The following is a 19468-nucleotide window of genomic DNA, read 5'->3' as shown; positions in this document are numbered from 1 at the left end:
ACGGCTGTCCTTCCGTTGTCGAGGCTGCTGTACCTTACGGATCCATTAGTTACACTACACTACACTACACTGCACTTGGGCATGGAGGGCCTGGCAGGTACGGAGGCTCCGAGCTCGGACTCTTCGAAAACCCAAACCACCTCGACGTTTTTGCCTTTACCTAACCCGCTCACCTAGCTGCCCCACTATTGCCAAGAAAAATTTTCAAGGCCCTACAGAAAATAAACCTTCCTTACCTTCTTCGCCAATTACACTGCTCCACAGTGGTTGGGTCGACCGCAGTGCAGTAGTTGGGTCGACCGCAGTGCAATGGTCGGGTCGAGGGTAGTGCAGTAGTCGGGTCGACCGCAGTGCAATGGTCGGGTCGAGGGTAGTGCAATAGTCGGGTCGACCGCAGTGCAGTGGTCGGGTCGACCGTAGTGCAATGGTCGGGTCGACCGCAGTGCAGTGGTCGAGTCGACCGCAGTGCAATGGTCGGGTCGATCGCGGTACAGTGGTCGAGTTGAGGGAAGTACAGTGATTGAACTGACTGCAGTGCAGCGGTCGGGTCGAGGGCAGTGCATGTGGTTGAGCTTGCCTGTGGCTTGCATGCCTGTGGCTTGCGTGCCTATGGCTTGCGTGCCTGTGGCTTGCGTGTCTGTGGCTTACGTGCCTGTGGCTTGCGTGCCTGTGGCTTGCGTGCCTATGGCTTGCGTGCCTGTGGCTTGCGTGCCTGTGGCTTGCGTGCCTGTGGCTTGCATGACTGTGGCTTGCGTGCCACAGCCACAGGTACGCAAGCCATCGGCAAACCCGACTACTGCACTACGGTCGACCCGACCACTGCACTACCCTCGACCCGACCACTGCACTGCGGTCGACCCGACCACTGCACTGCGGTCGACCCGACCACTGCACTGCGGTCGACCCGACCACTGCACTGTGGTCAATTCAGTCACTGCATTGCCCTCGAACCAACCACTGTACGGAAGTATTGTGCCCACTATGGAGTCGGTAAGGTACCTGGAAGGTAGGGAAGGCTTGTTTTCTGTACAGGTTAGAAAAAATTTTAAGAGGGGGCGGGGCAGGTGGGTAGGCGGGGTAGGTAAAGGCGAGAAAGTCGGTTGTGGTTTGAGTTTTCGAAGAGTCTGAGCTCGGAGCCTCCGTAGGCAGGGCTAGCAACGTGCGCGCTGGACATGGGGAGGGCATGGGGTGGCATCGCTTTCGCTTACCCCACCATTTTCCCGCGGCGCTTTCCCGCGGCGCTCGGCCTGCTTTCACCCCCTGCTCCGGCCCTTGATTCAGGCCGGGGTCACTAAGCATGCACACAACATAAAATGGCTCTGAGCTGGCCTGTCTGAGACAGGCGTCCAACAGCGTGCTCTTGCTGCGTGCTGTCCGGCTGGCGGTAGATTCCGGCATGAAGAGGACCGGCCAGCTCGTTATCTCCGACCTTTGAACCGAATTCGGACAGAGAGGCTCAACTGCGCTTTGAAGTTTGCTGCAGCATCGACTCCGGGGTCGCCAATCTGACAAGTACACGTACATGTACGGAATACCTGTATGTACTTGCCCGGCCGCCTGCTAGACAAGACTCGGAATTCCCAGGCCGGCTCGCCCAGCACAACCTAGCCTCTCACAAGAGATTCTACATCGTACTCGGCCGAGTCTCTCCCCGTCTCAAGATATCGGGGCCGACTTCTCTCGTATCCGAGTGTGGCCGCTCCCACCACCGGCCGCACCCCAATATTTGCCGTCACTAGCAGGAGCGCGGAGCGCCTTGAGAGGAGCCAGCCAGTCGACCCTCTCTGATACACGACATCGCTGGCCGGGTCGAGGAGCCTCGGACCAGCGTATGACCCTGGGCCGACCATTCGCTGCTGCAGGGTGCCCGCGCCTTCCGACTATGCACCCGGAATGACTCTCGACCCAAGCAACTCTGTGCCGAGCCGTGACCGTGAGAGGGGCTCCTGTCCCCGTTCCGCAACCGAGCGTGAGTCCGACCGGTGCTCCTCTTGACGCTGGGTAGGGCGAGCCCGCTGACGACACTTAGACGTCGATACATTGCAAAGATCGGCTCCTTAGCGTCAACACCTAGTCACCGTCCCCATGCCGCCACCGTTCCCCATCAACCCGTCCCTGCTCCCTACCGTCCCGACGCGGAAGGCACTCCTGATTCTGGACCTGCAGAATGACTTCCTGTCGTCGGATGGCGCTCTGCACGTCGGGGAGCCTGAGGACTTCGTAGACCGCATCCTGGATCTGGCCAAGGCCTTCCGTGACGCGGCTGCTGGCGACGTAATCTGGGTGCGCAGCGAGTTCGAGCACCACTGTTCCCTGCTGGAAGACGGCGACCAGATCGTCACTGCGGACACGGTGCCGCGTCCGCAAAAGCCGGGGCCCTCCCGAGGGCGTCAGCCGACATCCGCCCTGCACGACAGCGCGGCTATGGAGGCGGACGAGGAGGCCTTCCTCAGCACCGGCGGCGACGGCGGCAAAGAGCCCTGCGTCCGCAAGGGCACGCAGGGGGCCGAATTCGCGCCGAAAGTGAAGGCGGCCATCGCCACGGGGCGAGATATCGTTGTGACCAAGACGCGCTACAGCGCATTCGCCCCGGGGCAGCAGCTGCAGCTGGCGCAGCTGCTCCAGAGGCGCTTCGTGACGCACCTGTACGTGTGCGGGGCGCTGACGAACATCAGCATCTACGCGACGGCGCTGGGTGCGGGCCAGCACGGCTGCGCCGTGACGCTGCTCGAGGACTGCTGCGGCTTCCGGAAGACGGCGCGGCACGTCAGCGCCGTGCGCCAGCTGATGCACTTGACCGGCTGCGAGGTGGTGAGCGCCGACACGCTGCTCGAGCAGCTGCAGCCTCCCGCGCCGCAGGGGCAGTCCGCACAGTCGACGGGTTTGTCGCCGGTCGTGTCCAAGATGTCGCTGCAACCCGGCGGGGGCGGCGGCGGTGGGGCCCCGGATGCCTCCCCCGCAGCGGCACCCCAACCCCGGTCGACACCTTCTCCGCCGCTGTCGCAGTCGGGTCCGGGCGCTCGCAAGCAGTCAACAACGCCTTGCCCGGCGAGCTCGAACCAGAGCAGCAGCGCCAAGGCGGGCACGCGGCGCCCTTCAAATGACTCGGGGCATTTAGAAGCCGAGTCTGACCCGTCATCATCAGACGGTGAGTCATCGCGCAGCCTCAAAAGGGCATTGGAAGAAGCAAAGAGAAAGCGGAGGAACGCATCTCTTGCGCAGCCTGCGCAGGGCGAATTGGAGAGCCCAGAAGGTCCGCTCCCACTCCCAGGGCCGCGCAGCACCACAAAAGCTGAGAAGCCCAGGGTAAACAATCCGGTCCGATTTCGTGTGCCACGCAGCGCCCAGGATAAGAAGCCGTCAACACCGTCGAAACCGTCGACACCGTCGTCCACTGGGAGCATTCCGATCCGCAGCACCAAACCGTCCCCGGCCGCCGCTCCAAGGGAGGCACAGCCAGAAGTTGCCGTGAAGGTTCCCCCCGCATTGGAACAGAAAAAGCCAGCTCCCGAAAAGATGGCAGATCAGCCGGCCCCCGTCGTGTCCGAGCCACTGTGCGAGGGCGACACCACCATCATCACCAACGTGCTGCCCCCCGACTTGGCCGCCGATGCCTTCGAGCGCCTGCTGGAGGAGGTCAGCTGGGCCGGCATGTCGCACATGGGCGGCGAAGTGCCGCGCCGCATCGCCGTGCAGGGCGCCGTCGCCGAAGACGGCAGCATGCCCGTCTACCGACACCCGGCGGACGAGTCGCCTCCGCTGCTTCCCTTCTCTCCCACGGTGCTGCGCATCAAGGAGGAAGTCGAAAAGCACCTGGGACACCCGGTCAACCACGTGCTGATCCAGCACTACCGCACCGGCAACGACTACATCAGCGAGCACAGCGACAAGACCCTGGACATCGTCCCCGGGAGCTTCATCGCCAACGTCAGCCTGGGCGCCGAGCGCACCATGGTGTTCCGCACGAAGCGCCCGCCCAAGGAGGACGACGACAACAACAACGACAATCACTCGGCCGCCACCACGCAACAGTCTCCATCTGCTCCCGCAACGACGACGACGCCCGACAGCAACGACGACGGCGCCAACCAGCCGCCCCAACCGTCAAAACAACCGGCCGACAACCACCCCACCGCCGCCGCCGCCGCCCGCACCACCGTCCGCGCCCCGCTCCCGCACAACTCGCTCTGCCGCATGGGCCTGGCGACCAACGCGCGCTGGCTGCACGCGATCCGGCAGGACAAGCGGGCGGAGCGCGACAAGACGGCGGCGGAGCTGTCGCACGGCGGGGCGCGCATCAGCCTGACCTTCCGGCAGATCGGCACGTTCATCGACGGCGACAGCGCGCAGCCGCAGCGCATCTGGGGCCAGGGCGCGGTGGCCAAGGCGCGCGCCGACGCGCGGCCCGTGGTCAACGGCCAGACCGACGAGGCCGCGCGCCTGCTGCGCGCCTTCGGCGCCGAGAACAACCGCGCCGCCTTCGACTGGCGCCGCTGGTACGGCGCCGGCTTCGACGTCCTGCACATGGGCACGCCCAAGCGCTGGTTTGCCAGCCATGTTTCTTCCAGCGCCAGCTCCAGCGTCAACCCAAATGGCTCCCGCGGCGGCGGCGAGGGCGCGATCGCCAACACGCGCGTGGCGCTCGCGCTGGCGGAGCTGGGCGTGGGCTGCGCGCGCGGCAGCGTCGAGGGCGCGCCCGTGCGGTTCGAGGACAACAATAACTACAGCAACGACCCGGGCCGGCGGCCGGCGGCTGTCGCCGGCGCCCCTGTCGTTGTCGAGGGCCACGCGTCGGTGCTGCGCTACCTGGACGCCGTGTACGGCCCCGGCCGGCGGTGCGACCAGATGCCGCCCGCGGAGGTGGCGCGGCGGGTGGTGCGGTTGCAGCGCGCGCTGGATCTGCTGGGGCGGTGGACTGCGGTGCTGGGGGAGGCTGGCCTGCCGGTGCGGGATGGTAGTGGTGGTGGTGGTGGTGGTGGTGGTAGTGGGAGCGAGGGTGCGGCGAGTAAGGAGCAGACGGAGACGGTTGTGCGGCTGCTGGGGGACGAGCTCGCTGTGTGGGAGTGCTGGGCGGCGGAGGAAGCTGCCGCTGCTACTCCCACCACCACCACCACGGCCGCTGCCACCACCACTCCCGCAGCAGCGGCAGCAGCACCAGCCTTGCCCGCCTCGGCAGCAGGCGACAACAAGCCACCCCGCAAAACGGGTAGCGGCAGCGACGCCGGCAGCGGCAACAGCGCAAGCTTCTTCATTGCAGGCGGCAGCCAGCCCTCGCCCGCCGACTTTGCGCTGTGGCCAGTGCTGCACGACATGGTGGCGGTGTGCGGGTCGGGCGTGCTGAGCAAGCATCACCACCTGGCGCGGTACTACGCGGCGTTCGGGGCGCGGAGCGCGGTGGCCAAGGCGCTGGCAGTCCCGGGGGCGCTCCAGCCACGGGGGCAGGCGAAGGCTGAGTCGGAGTGAGGAGGGCCGGGCATGATCTCGTTTCTGGTTTTAGTGATTTTGATCTCGTGATGATCATCAGCGGGAGTTACGCAAGCGCAGAAACCTGGATTTATCGTTGGGTGGACGATGGAATGGATGGATGGATATGCAGGCCGGAAGCGTGCAAGGGAAGATATTTCGCTCCTACATCTAGTAATTTTTCTTCTTGGACATTGCGGGAGGATTTGGGAATGGAAAAAGGTGCGGTGTTGGATCACTGGACGAACGGAATTGGAAAAAGTCGTGATACAGCATGAATCATCACCCTTGAACAACGGACGCCCGATCAAGCACTTCATCCATTGCGAGACCACCGACCACATGCCAGGTTGAACATGCAATATGCTGCTGTCGTGCCGCAGAAAACCAACCAAGAGATGAATCGGGGCAAAGTGGACTGTTAAACCCGCTCGCCCGGTGTTACGCCTCCGAACCCGAACTACATAACAGTTACAGAGACAGTATCATCTTATTCTTCCATCCACCCGCGCTAGCAAACCTTCCTTTTTCGCTCGGCCGACACTTCCCCCCCCCCCACTCCTGTCTCCCGCGCTACGCCTTCGGGTCCCACGGCAGGGGATATGTGCCGACCCAGTCGGCGACCTCGCTGCGCAGCTGCACGATCTCGGTGTCCGTCTCACCGGTGCCGAGGTAGTCGAGGAAGGTCTTGAGGCGGCCGGCCGTCTTGGCCTCGCCCTTGTCCTCGGCGGCCTTGCGGGCGGCCTTGTCGACGCGCACGGCGATGGAGACGGCGCGGTCGACGATGTCGGCGACGCGCTCGAAGTCGTCCTCGCCGAAGCCGCGGGTCGTCATGGCGGGCGTGCCCATGCGCAGCCCGCCGGGGGTGAGCGCCGACTTGTCGCCCGGCACCGTGTTCTTGTTGGCGGCCACGCCGACGAGCTCCAGCACGCGCTCGACCCGCGCGCCATCGACGCCCTGCGGCTTCAGGTCCACGAGCACCAGGTGGTTGTCCGTGCCGCCGCTGACCAGCCGGTAGCCGAGCCCGCCCTTCTCCTTGGGCTCGCCCAGCCGCCGCGCCAGGGCCTTGGCGTTGGCCAGGACCTGCGACTGGTACGCGCGGAACTCGGGCGTCTGGGCCTGCTTGAGGGCCACCGCGAGGGCGGCGATGGTGTGGTTGTGCGGCCCGCCCTGGTGGCCGGGGAAGACGGACGCGTTGATGGGGTTCTCGAGGTTGTAGAGCTCTTCGGCGCCCGTCTTGGGGTGCGTGCGGCGGACGCCGCGGCGGAAGAAGATGAGGGCGCCGCGGGGCCCGCGGAGCGACTTGTGGCTCGTGGTGGTGACGATGTCGGCGTGCGAGAAAGGGCCGGGCAGGACCTTGGCAGCGACCAAGCCCGAGATGTGCGCCATGTCGGCGAGGAGATAGGCGTTCACCTTGTCGCAGATGTCGCGCATGCGCGCGTAGTCGATCAGCCGGCTGTACGCCGACGCGCCAGCCACGATGATCTTCGGGCGGTAGATACCCGCCAGTTCCTCGAGCTTGTCGTAGTCGATGTAGCCGGTCGACTCGTCGAGCCGGTATGGCACCGTCTCAAAGTACTTGGAAACGAACGAGATCTTCTTCGTCGGTGTCTGGTAGCCGTGGGACAGGTGCCCTCCGTGCGGCAGGTCGAGGCCCATGAGGCGGTCGTGTGTCTCCATCAGGGCCGAGTAGACGTAGAGGTTCGCCGGCGCGCCGGACAGAGCTGCAGCCGTCAGTGTCACTCGTCCCTGCAAACATGTACCATCACCGCAGCTCACCCTGGACGTTGACACCCCACTCCCTGGGGTCGAGCCCGAACGTCTCCAGCGCCCGTTGTTGACATAGTCTCTCGGAAGCGTCGATGAACTCGTTGCCGCCGTAGTACCTTGCGCCCGGATACCCCTCGGAGTATTTATCTGCTTCCCATCAGCCATGTCCTGTCCTAGCAGTGGCCGCCCGTCTCGCTCGAAACACGCACTCTGCATCGGACTCCCTAGCGCATCCAACACCGCTTGCGAGGTGAAGTTCTCGGAGGGAATCAGGTTGATGAACTGCTTTTGCCTGATTTTCTCCTGCACACCGCCGCCGGAGCATCATCAGCAATTGACGTCCTCCCACTTCGGCCGCGTTTCTGCCGGTTGGGTGCTGGAGAAACCCACCTTCTCGATGATATCGTACATGATCGGGTCGGCCTGCTGCAAATGCGAAGCGAGCATCTAGAAATATCCCCGAGAGACATCGTCAGTCAGCAGTTAAGATCCAGTACACCCGGCAGGCCATCTATGTAACCACCCATGCAACCTACCCGCTGCTGAGAATCACCACTCAACGACCCGACGCTCCTCCTCGCACCGACGCCAGCGCCAAGCCATTGTCTCTTCTGCGCCGCCGAGCTCCGCAGCCGCGGGCCGGTGGCGAGCGCGCCTGCGGTGGATATCGCCGCCGCCACCGGCGTCGTCGTCCGGAGCGAACCGGCTGCAGCGCATGCGCGCAGCGCCGTGCCCCGCAGCGAAGAAGGGACCGCGGAGGCCGACATGGCGGTGTGGTGACGGATGGATGGCTTGCTAGGGAGCGGATATCGCACGGGATTGGGAGGTTACTACTGAGTCAGCAGAACGGAGGAGGGGAGGTCGGGTAAGATAGGTAAGGCAGGCACGGAGAGTCGAAGCGGGGAGGTGCCAATTCGGATGCAGGGAGCATACCAATTGCCTGCCTGGTTGGTTGCCCGGAAGGAAAGACAGGAAGGAGGAGAATGGCCTGATCTCCTTCAACTCGGGGTTGAATTGTCCAGTCCCGTGTCCTGCGTCCTGTATCTGTTCCGCTCCAGGGTTGAGTGGAGAGAGAGGCTCGGATAGCTACGGAGAGCCGAGGAGGATCGTGTGATCTGATTGGCGACAGTTGCCCGGTATGACGCCCTTGTCGGCCAAGGTTTGTGTGGGGCAGGGAAGCTCAGGACCGTCAGCCACTCACCCACACCATAATCCGGGGTTCGTGCTGTGGCTTTCCCCAGCGAATCTTCGCTTATCAACGAACATGCACAGACCACCAAGCCACAGTCCACAGTCCACAGGCGGGAGGATATCAACGCCAAAAATTTCCGGCCGCTCTGATTTCTCTCCTCTTTTTCCTTCTGCAATCAACTAAATTGGGGGTGATGAGCACGCTTCCAAACGGCAGATGCACGGTCCTCCGGCCGGTCACACGGCCTCTGGGGGGACATGCTGACATGTCCTGGCACAACCTCACCACTCTCGAGAGGGACAATGTGAAGCCTCTGACCCAAGTTTGCGTTGATGCACGGCGAAGCAGCCGGTCTGTGATGGTCTCTAGTGTTTTTCTTTTCTTTTCTTGTTTTCTCTTTCAGTGTACCGTCGCTGGACTCGTTCGACTCGACTCGACTGTCTGTAACTAGAGAAATGGGCTTGCGTTTACCATCCCAATTCCAGTCGAGCTCATGGGTTAGACTGCTCCGCTGCCAGAGTGCCCCGTTGCCCTGATATCTCGTAAAAACGGCATTGTCAGTTTCGGCTTCCGCGGAGCCGCCGGCAGACCACCCCTCGGACAGCCCACTTTGTCAGACCTGGCAAACCCATTGATTCCGTTTTCAATGCCATACTGCCGTACATGCAAGCCCGAAACGTCTCGAGTCTAGAAGACCTCGCCACTGTCGCCAGAGAACAGCGCACGGCCGGAGGGGCTCACGCCCACAGGCCACGACGTGCAAGGAGCCGAGATGTGCGTTGTAGAGAGAAAGCGTGCCCAGAAAGAAGCCCAACCCGTTACTCCGAATGCAAGGCTGCCGAGAAATCCCGAGATCCATTTCACATCGTCCCCGGGGATGACATCTACTTGGACTCCTCCTCGGCCCCGCCCAGCATCGCGTTCCGCTTCGCCGCCTGCCTCTCCTGCTTGCGCTCGCGAGCAGCCTTGGTCCGCGCACGCTTGGCGTCCATCTCCTCCTTGATCTGCCTCTCGCGCGCCTTCTCCGCCTTGGCCCGGTGGATCTGCAAGGGAGCATTTTGTCAGCATGACCATAGCCAGCAGAAAGACGGATCAGGCGAGCAAAAACGTACGTGCTCAACGAGCGCCCGCTTGTGCTTGAAGGTGTTACCCTTGGCGAGGTGGTAGAGCTCGTGGTAGAGGTGCTTGTCGATCTTGCCGCTGGCGCGGTACTTGACGAGCAGGCGGCGGAGGACCCGCTGGCGACGCATCCACAGGACCTGTCTGTAGCAGCAGTCAGCATGCCGTCTAGCTTGTTTCCCTTCTCTCGTTTCCTCCCCAAATAGGAGCTGCTGCTCTCGCCTCCCGTGGCTCGATTCCGGGGCTGGTGGTGACGGTGGCGGGATGGTACGTACTGAGGCATGCGGGCGTCGGCGGTACCCTTGCGCTTACCGAAGCCGCGGTGGCGGCCGATCCGGCGGGCGAGGTTCAGCTCCCGCGCGCGCGAGCGCGAGTGCATGGTGACGGGCTTCTTGATGATGAGGCCATCGGCGACGAGCTTGCGGATCGTCTGGCGCGAATTGGCGTTGGAGATCTCGCTGACCTCATTGGGGTCGAGCCAGACCTTGCGCTGGCCGCAGCCCAGCACGGACGACGCCAGGCGCTTCTGGGTCCTCAGGTTAACCCTACAGCCGGGACAGAGAAAGTCAGCATTCCGACTTGAGCTTCGAGGTCGGGCGGTTCGATGGAGCGTGGAGTTGGGTTCGATGTGCAGTCGTCATGGATGGATAGTTTCGTCGGTGCATCGAGACTGCAGGGGGACCTGTGCCAGAAATCCGACGGCAAATCCATCGTGAAAATGCCTCGGCTGGAGGCTATTCAATGGGAGGGCATTCGGGCTACTCACATCTTGACTGATTGATGCTGTAGATGGTTAGTATGTCGAGGGTGTCGATGGGTTTGGGATTTCCGCTGAGGGGAAGTTCGGCATCAGAATTTCTCGAGCACACTGCAGTTTGTGGGTTTCGCTGGTGGGGCGAACCGCAGCCTGCGATTGGTGAGGGCTAGCTGGGTCATGCGCCCTCGCACGTGGGGCCGTGCTCCCAATCCGGTAGGCCGGCTTTCTGTTCCTTTTCCAAACATCAATTTCGCCCAACAGACTTGGACTGGCGTTGCCATGCAACTGATGGACTCGGGATGCCATACTGCGTAGTTAACTTTGGTGTTGATATCAAATGGGAGGATTGACCCCAACCCGTTGGGCACCGGCCTGAGTTGAACGAAACGAGCAGTGAACCACTTCGCCTTTGCGCACCATCTCGATATGGCTGAAATGTTCTGGATAACTTGACGAACCGTAAATACCATTGAAGTTCGACTCTGATGCAATGCTTTTTCACCTCTACCCTCTACATGTAGGTAGTTACCTTCGCCACACAACACAACCAACACCACCGCAACACCCCATCTACTCCGCTACTCCGCAGCGAACACATCCGCTCCCACATCAACCTTTCCGACGGCCATGATCTCCTTCTCATCCTCCACCTCGTCATTCGCCAACCCCAACCCGCCGGCCCCGCCCTCCGCCTCCCTCCTCTCCCTCACCTGCGCGCCGAGCCGCAGCGCGACGCGCTTGAAGTAGTCCTGCATGCTGCGCTTCACGGCCGGGGGCAGCTCCCCGCCGCCGCCGGGCGCGGCGAGCCACTTGTCGAACACCCTGCTCTCCTCGTCGGCGACGGCGAACAGCTGCACGAAGGCGGCCTCGGCGGCCAGCTTGACGGGGATGACCATGTCGCGCACCGACGCGAAGACGGGCGGCGCGAGCAGCCCGAGGTGCGGGCGCGCCATGTCCGGGTGCGTGCGCGCGAGCGTGCGGACGAGCACGAGCGCCAGCCGCCGCGAGTCGGTCGGCCCGCCGGGCGGGATGAGCTTGGACAGCGCGGCGAAGATGGGCTTCGTGGCCTCGAACGACTTCGACGCGTCGCTGAGGAGGTACTTGCCCGCGGCCATGATGAAGTTGTCCGTGATGAACGGCTGAGCGGATAGTTAGTTAACGGTACAAGTGAGCGGGAGACAAAGAGAAAGGAATAGGAAAAGCAAAAAGATAAGAGGAGCAAGTAGGCACTCACGTCTTTGCTCTCCATGCCCTGGCAGAGCAGCTCGGGAAGGTCGTCGGCCAGGGACGAGCCCAGGAGGGTATCCGGACTCTCAGCCAGCACGGCGTTCAGCGCGAGGACGCTGGCGTTGCTAAAGTCCCTCGTCATCACCCTGTTCTTCAGCAGCCCGGTGGCCACGTCGGCCGACACGTTCTTGACCAGAGCCCCGAACAGCTTGGCGTAGGTGATGGTCATGGCGTTGTCGCGCTCGTCCGTCTCGGTGTCGATCAGCCCCAGCACGGCCGCGCGGGAGCTCTCGCCCATGTTGGCGCCCGCCTTGCTGATGACTTCGTACAGAGCCTTGAGCATGGCCGTCTTGACTCCGGCGTCGCTCGTCTTCGAGCCTGTGACGAGCTCGGCGATGAGAGGGTCCACGCGCGGGGTGAACTTGATGAGCGTGCCGAGAGCGCGCGCCGCCCGGCTTCTCAGTATGTCGCTCGAGGTATCCGCTAGCGATTTGGCGAATGTACGCTGTAGCTGAGGCAAGAACGGCTTGAGCGCCGTGGGCATCTTCTCGAGCAGGTTGTTGAGCGTGAGCAAGATGGCCGACTTGACCTCGGTCGAGCGCTCCGAGACCACGCGAATCAGCGGACCGGTAATCTGCGTGACGAACGGCTTGAGCGAGTTCTCGCTGGTCCTGTCCACGATGTCCGAGATGCCCAGCGCAGCCTGAACCCTCTGGTCTGCCGTGCCGTTCATGAGGCCCTGCAGGAAGATGGGCAGGATGGCGTTGATGCCCTTGGGCAGTTCGAAGCCGGCCAGGTTGTGGCCCGCGACGCCGACCAGCAGCAGCGTCTGCCGTGTCCACGGCACGAGAGCTTCCATCTCCTCCTTCTTCAGCCGCTTGGTAAATTCGTTCAGCGCGCTCCATGCCGCCTTGACGACCGCCGGATCCCGGTCGTCGAACGAGATCAGCAGCGCACGAATGATGTCCTGGTTGTACCTGGAGTAGTCGACCGTGGCCGCCGCGAAGAATTTAGCGAGATGCTGGCCCGTGGCTGCTCTCTTGCGGTGATCCTCATGCTTGTTGAGCGCCAGCAGCGTGTTCATGACCACGTTCAAGCCATCGTACTCGTCGATGGAGAGGATGACGATGTCGAAGGACTCGTCGAGCTCTGCCCGCAGCTCGTCATCCGCGCAGTTGACAATGTTGTCCATGAGCGAGTTGATGATGTTGGAAAGCCGGCGGTTCATAGCCGCACCGGCAACCTTGGACAGCGAAGCCAATGCTTTGGCGTTGAAGGCTGAGATGGGTGGCGTGATGAGTGTTGGGATAAGGTTCGGCAGGATGATGTTGGAGCGGGTGGATTCCGTAAGGAGCGTGAGAAGCGCAGCGAGCGCGTTGTCGGCCTCTTCTTCGGAGCGGAGCAGGTTGAGAAGGTAGGGTAGGACTTGATCGACGGCCCTCTTGCCGAGGATCTGCTGCAGCGAGTCGAAGGCCTCGGCGGCGGCGTCGCGGACGTCGCCGTCTGAGTCGGTGATGGCGGTGCGCACGACCGAGATGAGCGTCTTCTCGTGGTCCTCGAGCGCCTCCGGCGAGGCCGACGAGATGAGCTCCTTGAGGGCCAAGCAGATACCTTGTCTGGCATCGACATCGCGCGACGTCTGCAGTCCTTCTTGCAGCGTGGGGAGCAGCGTGGCCAAGACGCCGTCGCCCGCCTTCCGGATGAGCTCGCCGAGGGCGTTGCTGGCGATGACCTTGTGCTCCATGTTTGCGATGCCCAGTCGGCGAACAATGAGTTGCGTGAGCGTGGGCACCAACTCCTTGAGCGTCCGCGGGCTGTGCACCAGCGCCTTCCACACGCCGACCGCAGCGGCACGCACCGCGCTGGAAGTGTCGCACCGGCACACATAGAGCGCCGAAAGGATCTTGTTCCGCTTCTCCTCTCCGAGGACCTCGCGAAGCGACGCGCCCGCCTCTTTCGTAACGTCGTGATCCTCCTCCTCCCCAGGTTCCGCGTTGGCTTTGACACCCGCAAGGTTGAAGAGCAGGTCGCCGACCAGCTCCACGGAACTGAGACGGATGCGGTAGTTGTCGTCGGCCAGCCCGCGCTCGAGTTCGGGCAAGAGCAGATCCACTGCCCGCACGGCGAAGTTCTTGACCAGCAGCCGGCCGGCACGCAACGCGGTGTCTCGGATGGCCTCGACGTCGTCGGCAAGCCCTGACAAAATGGGCGGGATGATCTTGCCGAGGTAGTTGGCGAAGCTGTTGCCGAAGCAGACGGGCAAGAAGATGAAGAGCGACATGAAGCCTTCGCGGACAGACGCCTTGGGCGACTCGACGTTCTGCAAGATGGTCGGGAGAGTCTCCTCCAGCCTGGAAGTGCCCAGACCGGCGAGGACCTCGCTGAGCGCTTGGGCGGAGCCCAACCTGTCGCCGGCGCCCGTTTCGGACTTGAGAGTCTGCATGAGGTTGGGGATGAGATCCGGCAGCGCGTCCTCGCCGAGCTTTTCCACCAGGGACCCGAGCGCGCGGGACGCAGTGGCACGAGTCGTCGGCACAGGATCGACAACCGCGATTTTGAGGCCTGCCACGAGGACCGGCAGATGAGCGACGAGGTCCTTGCGCTCCGTGAGATGTGCCAGGCTGCCGATGACCTGGGACGCCTTGCGCTTCGTGTTGGAACGGTCGCCCAGGCCGCGCTGCAGAATGCGGCTGACGAGTGCCAGCGAGGGGGCGTCGAGGTAGTGCACGAATTGAACCTTGATGAGCGAGTCGAGAGCCTCGTCAGTGTACTTGGTCGGGTCGCTGAGTGCCTTGAGGAGAATGTCGACGAGGCCCTTGATCTCGGGGTTGGTGATGACCTCGCCGAATCTCTTCAAGCTCTTGTTAGCGGCGGACCGCACCTCCTTGTGACTGTCGTTCAGGACGGCCGTCAAAGGCGGAATGATCTCGGGCAGGCTTTGCGCAAGCTGCTGCGGGTCAAGGTAGGCCATGGCACCGAGGAGGTCGCACGCTCCCTTCTTGCTGCGCCATTGGTCCTCCTCGAGGCCGTCGAGCAGTGTCGGCAGGATTGTCTTGACACCATAGGAGGTGAGCTGAGCGAAGCATGCCTTAGCTGCCGCCAATGCAGCATCACGGACATTGGGGTTGCCATCACCGAAGCCTGCAAGGAGATGCGGCACGATTTGTATCACATAGGGCTCGAAGAGGCGGCCCAGAATAGTCGACAGGAGCTCGTAGGCAAGCATGGCGGATTCCCGTTGGTGGGCCTCTTTTTTGTTCTCGAGAGCGCTGCTGAGAGCGATCATGATACGGTACTCTCTCAGCACGCAGATGCCTCTGCCGAGCACGAGACCCGCCAGCCCATAAGCCGCGCCTCGCTGCTCCGGGTACTTCTTGGACGTCAGAAGCGTCTCCATAACCTGGTCGAAATACTTAGACGACTTGTCACCGCATGTGCGGACGAGCGGCGGAAGACACTCTGCGATGGCGTACTGGACTGTCTCAGATGGCGTGCTGAGCGTCGCGAGCAGCCTCTCGATGACCACCGGAATTTTCTTGTCTCCGGGCTTCAGGTGCCGAGCGAGGGCGCCATACATAATGATCACGGCCTCGTTGACACGGTCCGCCGCCGCGGAGTTTTTGTCTGGCGCCTCAAGAGTTTTCTCAAACGTCTTCATGAGCCGATCCAGAATGCCCTTGCCGTGAACCTCGATGGCCGTGTTGGCTGCCTCGAGCATCTCGGCACGAACTGTTGGGTTCTGATCGCCCAGCGGGCCCTGCTCGATAAGGAAGTTGAAGAAAGGCTCGAGGAGGACCTTTTCGAAATGAGGGGCGAGGTGTTTGAAGGCAAGGGCAATGCCGTGCCGCGCCTCCCAGGGGTCGGACAGGTCCATCTTCTTGGGCATGCCGAATTCGTCAAGTTGCTGGACGCGGGGCTTGGCGAGTTCAACATACGATGACTCGAGTTTCTCGAGGATGGCAGTGATGACGGCGGAATGCTGGCTAGCTGCTTCTGCAAGGCCCTTCGCAGCAGCGCGGCGGAGCTGGGCATCCTTGCTCTCGAGATAGGGAAGCATTTTGTGCGCGAGGCTGTCAGAGGTCTGGAACTCGCTCTCCTCCCAGATCTCGCGCCCCAGATCGACGTTCTCTTCGATGTCATCGTGGCAGGCGAGCCATATCTCCTCCGATGTGCCAACGTCGGTCATATCAACTTCGGCGCTGATGGCCTGGAGCACGGCCGTCCGTACGCTGGCCTGGGGAACGATGGCGCCACGCGAGAGAACGCCGATCTCGTCAGCGGTCATATTCGGGGCGACACAGCGGACCATGTCCGAGAAGCAGTCCTTCAAGATCTTGTAGTGTTGTCTGTATTTTTGCATAGACGAGATCAGGACTGACAGGATCTCGGCACGCGGGATTGCCTCGTCGGATGAGGCGTCCGTGTGGAACGCAAGGAACTCGATGGCGAGCACCAGTTGGGCATCCTGGTCCTCGACATTGTCGCCGAAACCGCCTTTTCCGAGAACGTGCAGTACAAGCGGAAGCACGTAGATCAGCGTGACGGTGTCGAAAGGGAGCTGTTCACCAGCAAAACGCAGACGGTACAGCACTCGGGTGACGAGGTCTTCGAATGGCTCTTGGGTTAGATGCTCGGGGAGTGCAGAAACCTCGCGAGCACGCAGAGTGGCCGCCCCAATGAACGGGCGGGCAGATCCGAGACGTGGAGAGATTTGGTCCGCGCATGAGATGAATGCCATCGGCCCGGTCTCCGCCGTGATCAGGGTCGCTCCAGCGTCGATAGCAGCCAGCGTGGTGGCGACGGCAGCGCCCATCCACCGGCTGGCATCGCTGGGCGGGCCAGTCGCCAGAGCCTTAACAACGCCGAAGCCGCGCAGTAACTTGGCCGCGATCAGCCTGACATTTTCGCGAATTTCCGCTTCCTTTTTCAGCTGGGCATTGACCTTTGCGGTTTCGTCGGCCGTGAGCTTTTTCTGCGTGCCCTTCTTTTCCGCAAGCTGTGCTCGGAGTTCCTCTTCCCACTTCAGCGTATCATAGTCCTTGACGTTCTTGTTCGGAACGGTATTCTGCTTCTTCGCGAGGACATCTACAAAAGTTGTCCCTTCCGGGGTGCGGAAGATGGCTGCTTCGAGAGGACCAACAGTTTGGAGCTGGGCAGCGTCCAGATCTTGCTGGATGAGAGCGACGATGCGCGGAGTCATGGTTTCCGGGGCGACGAACACGAGTTCTGCAGCGGCTCTGTACGCTGCGTTCTTGATGCGCTCGGACTGTGTCGGTTAGTAGGAGTCGGTACCTAGCACTACGGGAAAGAGTCTCACCTTTTGTCCATATCCCGTTCGCCCAATAATTTCCTGGATCAAGGCGTCCTCGTATTTCTGTGCCAGCTCACCCGGATCCAGCCTGACTCTCAAGCAAAGATCTATCCAACTCGCGCGGGGGATGACCTCAGGTTTGGCAAGCACGAGCAGAGAGCACATCTGAGCCGCCAATTTGTCCTTGTTGGGTTCAGCGCCTGCCCGGTCCGCATGTTGCTTGGGGGTGAGACAGATCGATTTGAGCACCAAATGCAGCTCAGAGTTGCCTGACTTGGCCAGCGCAGCAGCGCTCTCCTTGTCAGCGGACTCCGTAGCCTCAACCCAATGCCACATGCCGTTGATGATCTCTGCCGCAACCGAGACACCCTCACCGTCGACGGAGCGGGCGCAGAGGTCAGAGAGAGTATCAACAGCTTGCCGACGCACAGCGGGGGATGTGGCGGCGGAGCAAACGAGGTAGATGTATGCTTGAGCCCACGCAACCTTGATCGCCTCGCTGCTTGAGCCGAGAGCAGGAGCAATCGCGGACAGAGCACGACAGAACCACCTGAGGTCGTCCTCGGCGAATTTGCTGTAGATTCGCTGGCTAAGCAGGAACGATGGCTTGGGGTCCAGTGCTAAACTGCTCTTCTGTATCGAAGCCTTCGCCAGCAGGGACTGCAGGTTATCATTCTCAAGCCGGTTGAGCAGCGGCCCCAGGCCGCAGACAACCAAGGCGCTTGTGACAAGTCCGCTCTGTGCAGCTGCTACGGGGTTCGCAACGACTTCGCTGAATGAAGATAACAAAGGTGGCACAACAGCCGCTGCGAAGCTCACAACCGCCTTGGGAAGGTTTGTCTGAGGATCCTCGGCAAAAGTTTGAAGCAGCTCTCCGGTACGGAGAGTCCAGATGCGCCGCACTGGGATCTTCTTGTCTGCCAAGCCCTTCGCGTAGGCATCCAGAAGGGATTTTGGCTCCTCGGCACTGCGAAGAAGAACGATTGCGCTTTTATTGAGGGCGAGAGTTTCGACGTTCAGGGCGGTCTCGTTGGCCTCCTTGCCCACCACGGGAGGAAGGCCGGTAGCGACCTTGGCCGCAATTTCTGCTGAGGTGGGCAGAGCTTCCAACATCTCTGAGTGGAGGGCTCTGTGGTCGGCAGACGAAAGCTTGCCAGACTTCAGCGGCCCGAGCACCTCGTCAGCGACCTGCTCCAGCAGCGAGAAATCCTGGCAGGTCGAGGCGATCACCCTGAAAGCGGCGACGGCGCCGCTGCGGATGACAGCATTCGTCGACTTGATATTGGACAGCAACGGTTTGACGAAGCGTCCGCTCAGAGCTTTGGAGAGGTCAAACTGTGGCAGGGCCTGGACAAGCGGGCTGATCAGGTCGTTCAGCACCACTTCAGGGGCTCTCAACAATCCCTTCTCCAGGGCCGGGAAGACCTCCTTGTCGAGATCCTCCAACGAGGCAAAGGCAGAGAAAAAGTCCTTGAGCCCGTCTGCGAGATGAGCTGGGACCGGCGTGCGGGAGCCAACGATCTCACGCGTATAAAAGGAGAAATACTGGGCCTTCAAGCCCTCCACGACGGGTTTCGCCTCGGCTTTTCGTGAGCAAACGCCAGCTATCGTGCCGAGCAATACGGCGTTCTTGGCAGAAGGTTGCGGGCCCTTGGCTGCGAGGAGTTGGACGGCCGTTTCGACAGCCTTCTGATCCGCCGACACCAGCTTCCGCAGGCCCCTCCTGGTAATCACCAGCGCCGAACTACCGATGGTGCTCCTCGCAGTTGGCTGCAGGCACTTTTCCAAGCCGTCGGCTGTGGCCAATACAATGTCCTTGCCGAATTTCTCCCAAAGCGGTGTACCCGCAAAGTGTTGCATGAGGAGGCTGCACCATTCCACCAGGACGAAGGCGCTGTGGGGGGCAATGCCGGGCTTCTGCGTCTCTTGACGGACGGCGGCGACAAGCGGTGTAAGGACTTCGGCATCTTGTGTGTGGCAGATCGAGGCCAGACATCGTTGGACTGCTTGTCGCGAGGGCCGGTCGGTATAGAAGGCGTGGGTCCAGAAGAGCAGCTTGAGGACGGCGAGCGTGGATGGCCGGTCGAGGGCTGCGGGGAGCAATTGGGTGTCAGTTGAGAGCCGCCCAAGCAGGACTGCAAGCCAGGCTGCAGCGCATGCACCCACTACTCACCTTTCTGCGAGAGTTTCTCGTCGATCGCCCGCAGTTGGGCGATGCGCGCAGGCGTCGACGACGAGGTCAGCGCGGCGCTCGCCTGGGCGAGATCAAGCTCGACGCTGCCCGGCGTGCCGTTGGCAGCTGCTTCAGCCATGATAGTGCTGCAGTCCTCCTATGGGGTCGTATAATGACATGGTCGGGCGGCAGATACCCGCAATCCGGATGTGTGGTGGGAGCCCCGTCTAGGTTTTGTTTGGGCCGTGATCCGGTTGCTGGACGGAAGCTGATTTTCGGCGGGGACTCACATTTCGAGAGTGGGTTGTCGTTGCATGGTTACATGGGGTAAACCACTGCAAGGCCCAGAAACCATAAACGGACAGTGCATCCATTTCACTTCATTGGCTGTCTCTGGGCCTCGCCTCTCAGAAAACAACCCACCTCAGATCCATATATTCAGCGCTCTCTCCCCGC

General features: G+C 62.0%; 4 protein-coding genes across 4 annotated transcripts; 1 reads left to right on the top strand and 3 right to left on the bottom strand.

Annotated features, from left to right (window-relative positions):
- The first annotated feature begins 1775 nt into the window (after positions 1-1775).
- Positions 1776-5750, top strand: THITE_2111030 (uncharacterized protein). Its single transcript, XM_003651026.1, has 2 exons — positions 1776-1969; positions 2030-5750. Exon 2 carries the CDS (start codon positions 2086-2088, stop codon positions 5461-5463), a length of 3378 nt encoding a protein of 1125 aa, XP_003651074.1. The 5' UTR covers positions 1776-1969; positions 2030-2085; the 3' UTR covers positions 5464-5750.
- Positions 5750-8304, bottom strand: THITE_2111027 (uncharacterized protein). Its single transcript, XM_003651025.1, has 6 exons — positions 8167-8304; positions 7770-8063; positions 7624-7680; positions 7443-7536; positions 7243-7380; positions 5750-7187 (listed from the first exon to the last, which is right to left on the bottom strand). The coding sequence occupies exons 2-6, from the start codon at positions 7998-8000 to the stop codon at positions 6037-6039; spliced, it is 1671 nt and encodes a 556-aa protein (XP_003651073.1). The 5' UTR covers positions 8001-8063; positions 8167-8304; the 3' UTR covers positions 5750-6036.
- Positions 8305-9309: 1005 nt separating this feature from the next.
- On the bottom strand, positions 9310-10345 carry THITE_48974 (60S ribosomal protein L19; the record flags this gene model as incomplete). The annotated part of the gene is made up of 4 exons (XM_003651024.1): positions 9310-9468; positions 9538-9688; positions 9820-10089; positions 10311-10345. Coding segments are annotated over 4 exons (615 nt in total), but the record flags the coding sequence as incomplete, so codon positions are not given.
- Positions 10346-10747: 402 nt separating this feature from the next.
- THITE_2111018 (translational activator GCN1) lies at positions 10748-19313 on the bottom strand. Its single transcript, XM_003651023.1, has 5 exons — positions 19013-19313; positions 16846-18929; positions 14410-16794; positions 11536-14265; positions 10748-11440 (listed from the first exon to the last, which is right to left on the bottom strand). Exons 1-5 carry the CDS (start codon positions 19149-19151, stop codon positions 10880-10882), a joined length of 7899 nt encoding a protein of 2632 aa, XP_003651071.1. The 5' UTR covers positions 19152-19313; the 3' UTR covers positions 10748-10879.
- Positions 19314-19468: the final 155 nt, after the last annotated feature.

The sequence above is a fragment of the Thermothielavioides terrestris genome, chromosome 1 (assembly GCF_000226115.1).
Source record: "Thermothielavioides terrestris NRRL 8126 chromosome 1, complete sequence".
Classification (NCBI taxonomy): Eukaryota; Fungi; Ascomycota; class Sordariomycetes; order Sordariales; family Chaetomiaceae; genus Thermothielavioides; species Thermothielavioides terrestris.
This window is presented reverse-complemented; position numbering and strand designations above follow the sequence as displayed.

Bases quoted from the DNA above. Each gene is read 5' to 3' on its own strand.
- THITE_2111027 (XM_003651025.1), bottom strand. From the start codon at position 8,000: ATGTCGGCCTCCGCGGTCCCTTCTTCGCTGCGGGGCACGGCGCTGCGC. The intron at 7,381-7,442 runs GTGCGTGTTTCG...GATGGGAAGCAG, and splicing joins GCTAGGGAGTCCGATGCAGA to ATAAATACTCCGAGGGGTAT. The intron at 7,188-7,242 runs GTGAGCTGCGGT...TGACGGCTGCAG, and splicing joins GTGGGGTGTCAACGTCCAGG to CTCTGTCCGGCGCGCCGGCG.
- THITE_2111018 (XM_003651023.1), bottom strand. From the start codon at position 19,151: ATGGCTGAAGCAGCTGCCAACGGCACGCCGGGCAGCGTCGAGCTTGAT. The intron at 18,930-19,012 runs GTGAGTAGTGGG...TGCTCCCCGCAG, and splicing joins CGAGAAACTCTCGCAGAAAG to CCCTCGACCGGCCATCCACG. The intron at 11,441-11,535 runs GTGAGTGCCTAC...CTATCCGCTCAG, and splicing joins AGGGCATGGAGAGCAAAGAC to CCGTTCATCACGGACAACTT.
- THITE_2111030 (XM_003651026.1), top strand. From the start codon at position 2,086: ATGCCGCCACCGTTCCCCATCAACCCGTCCCTGCTCCCTACCGTCCCG.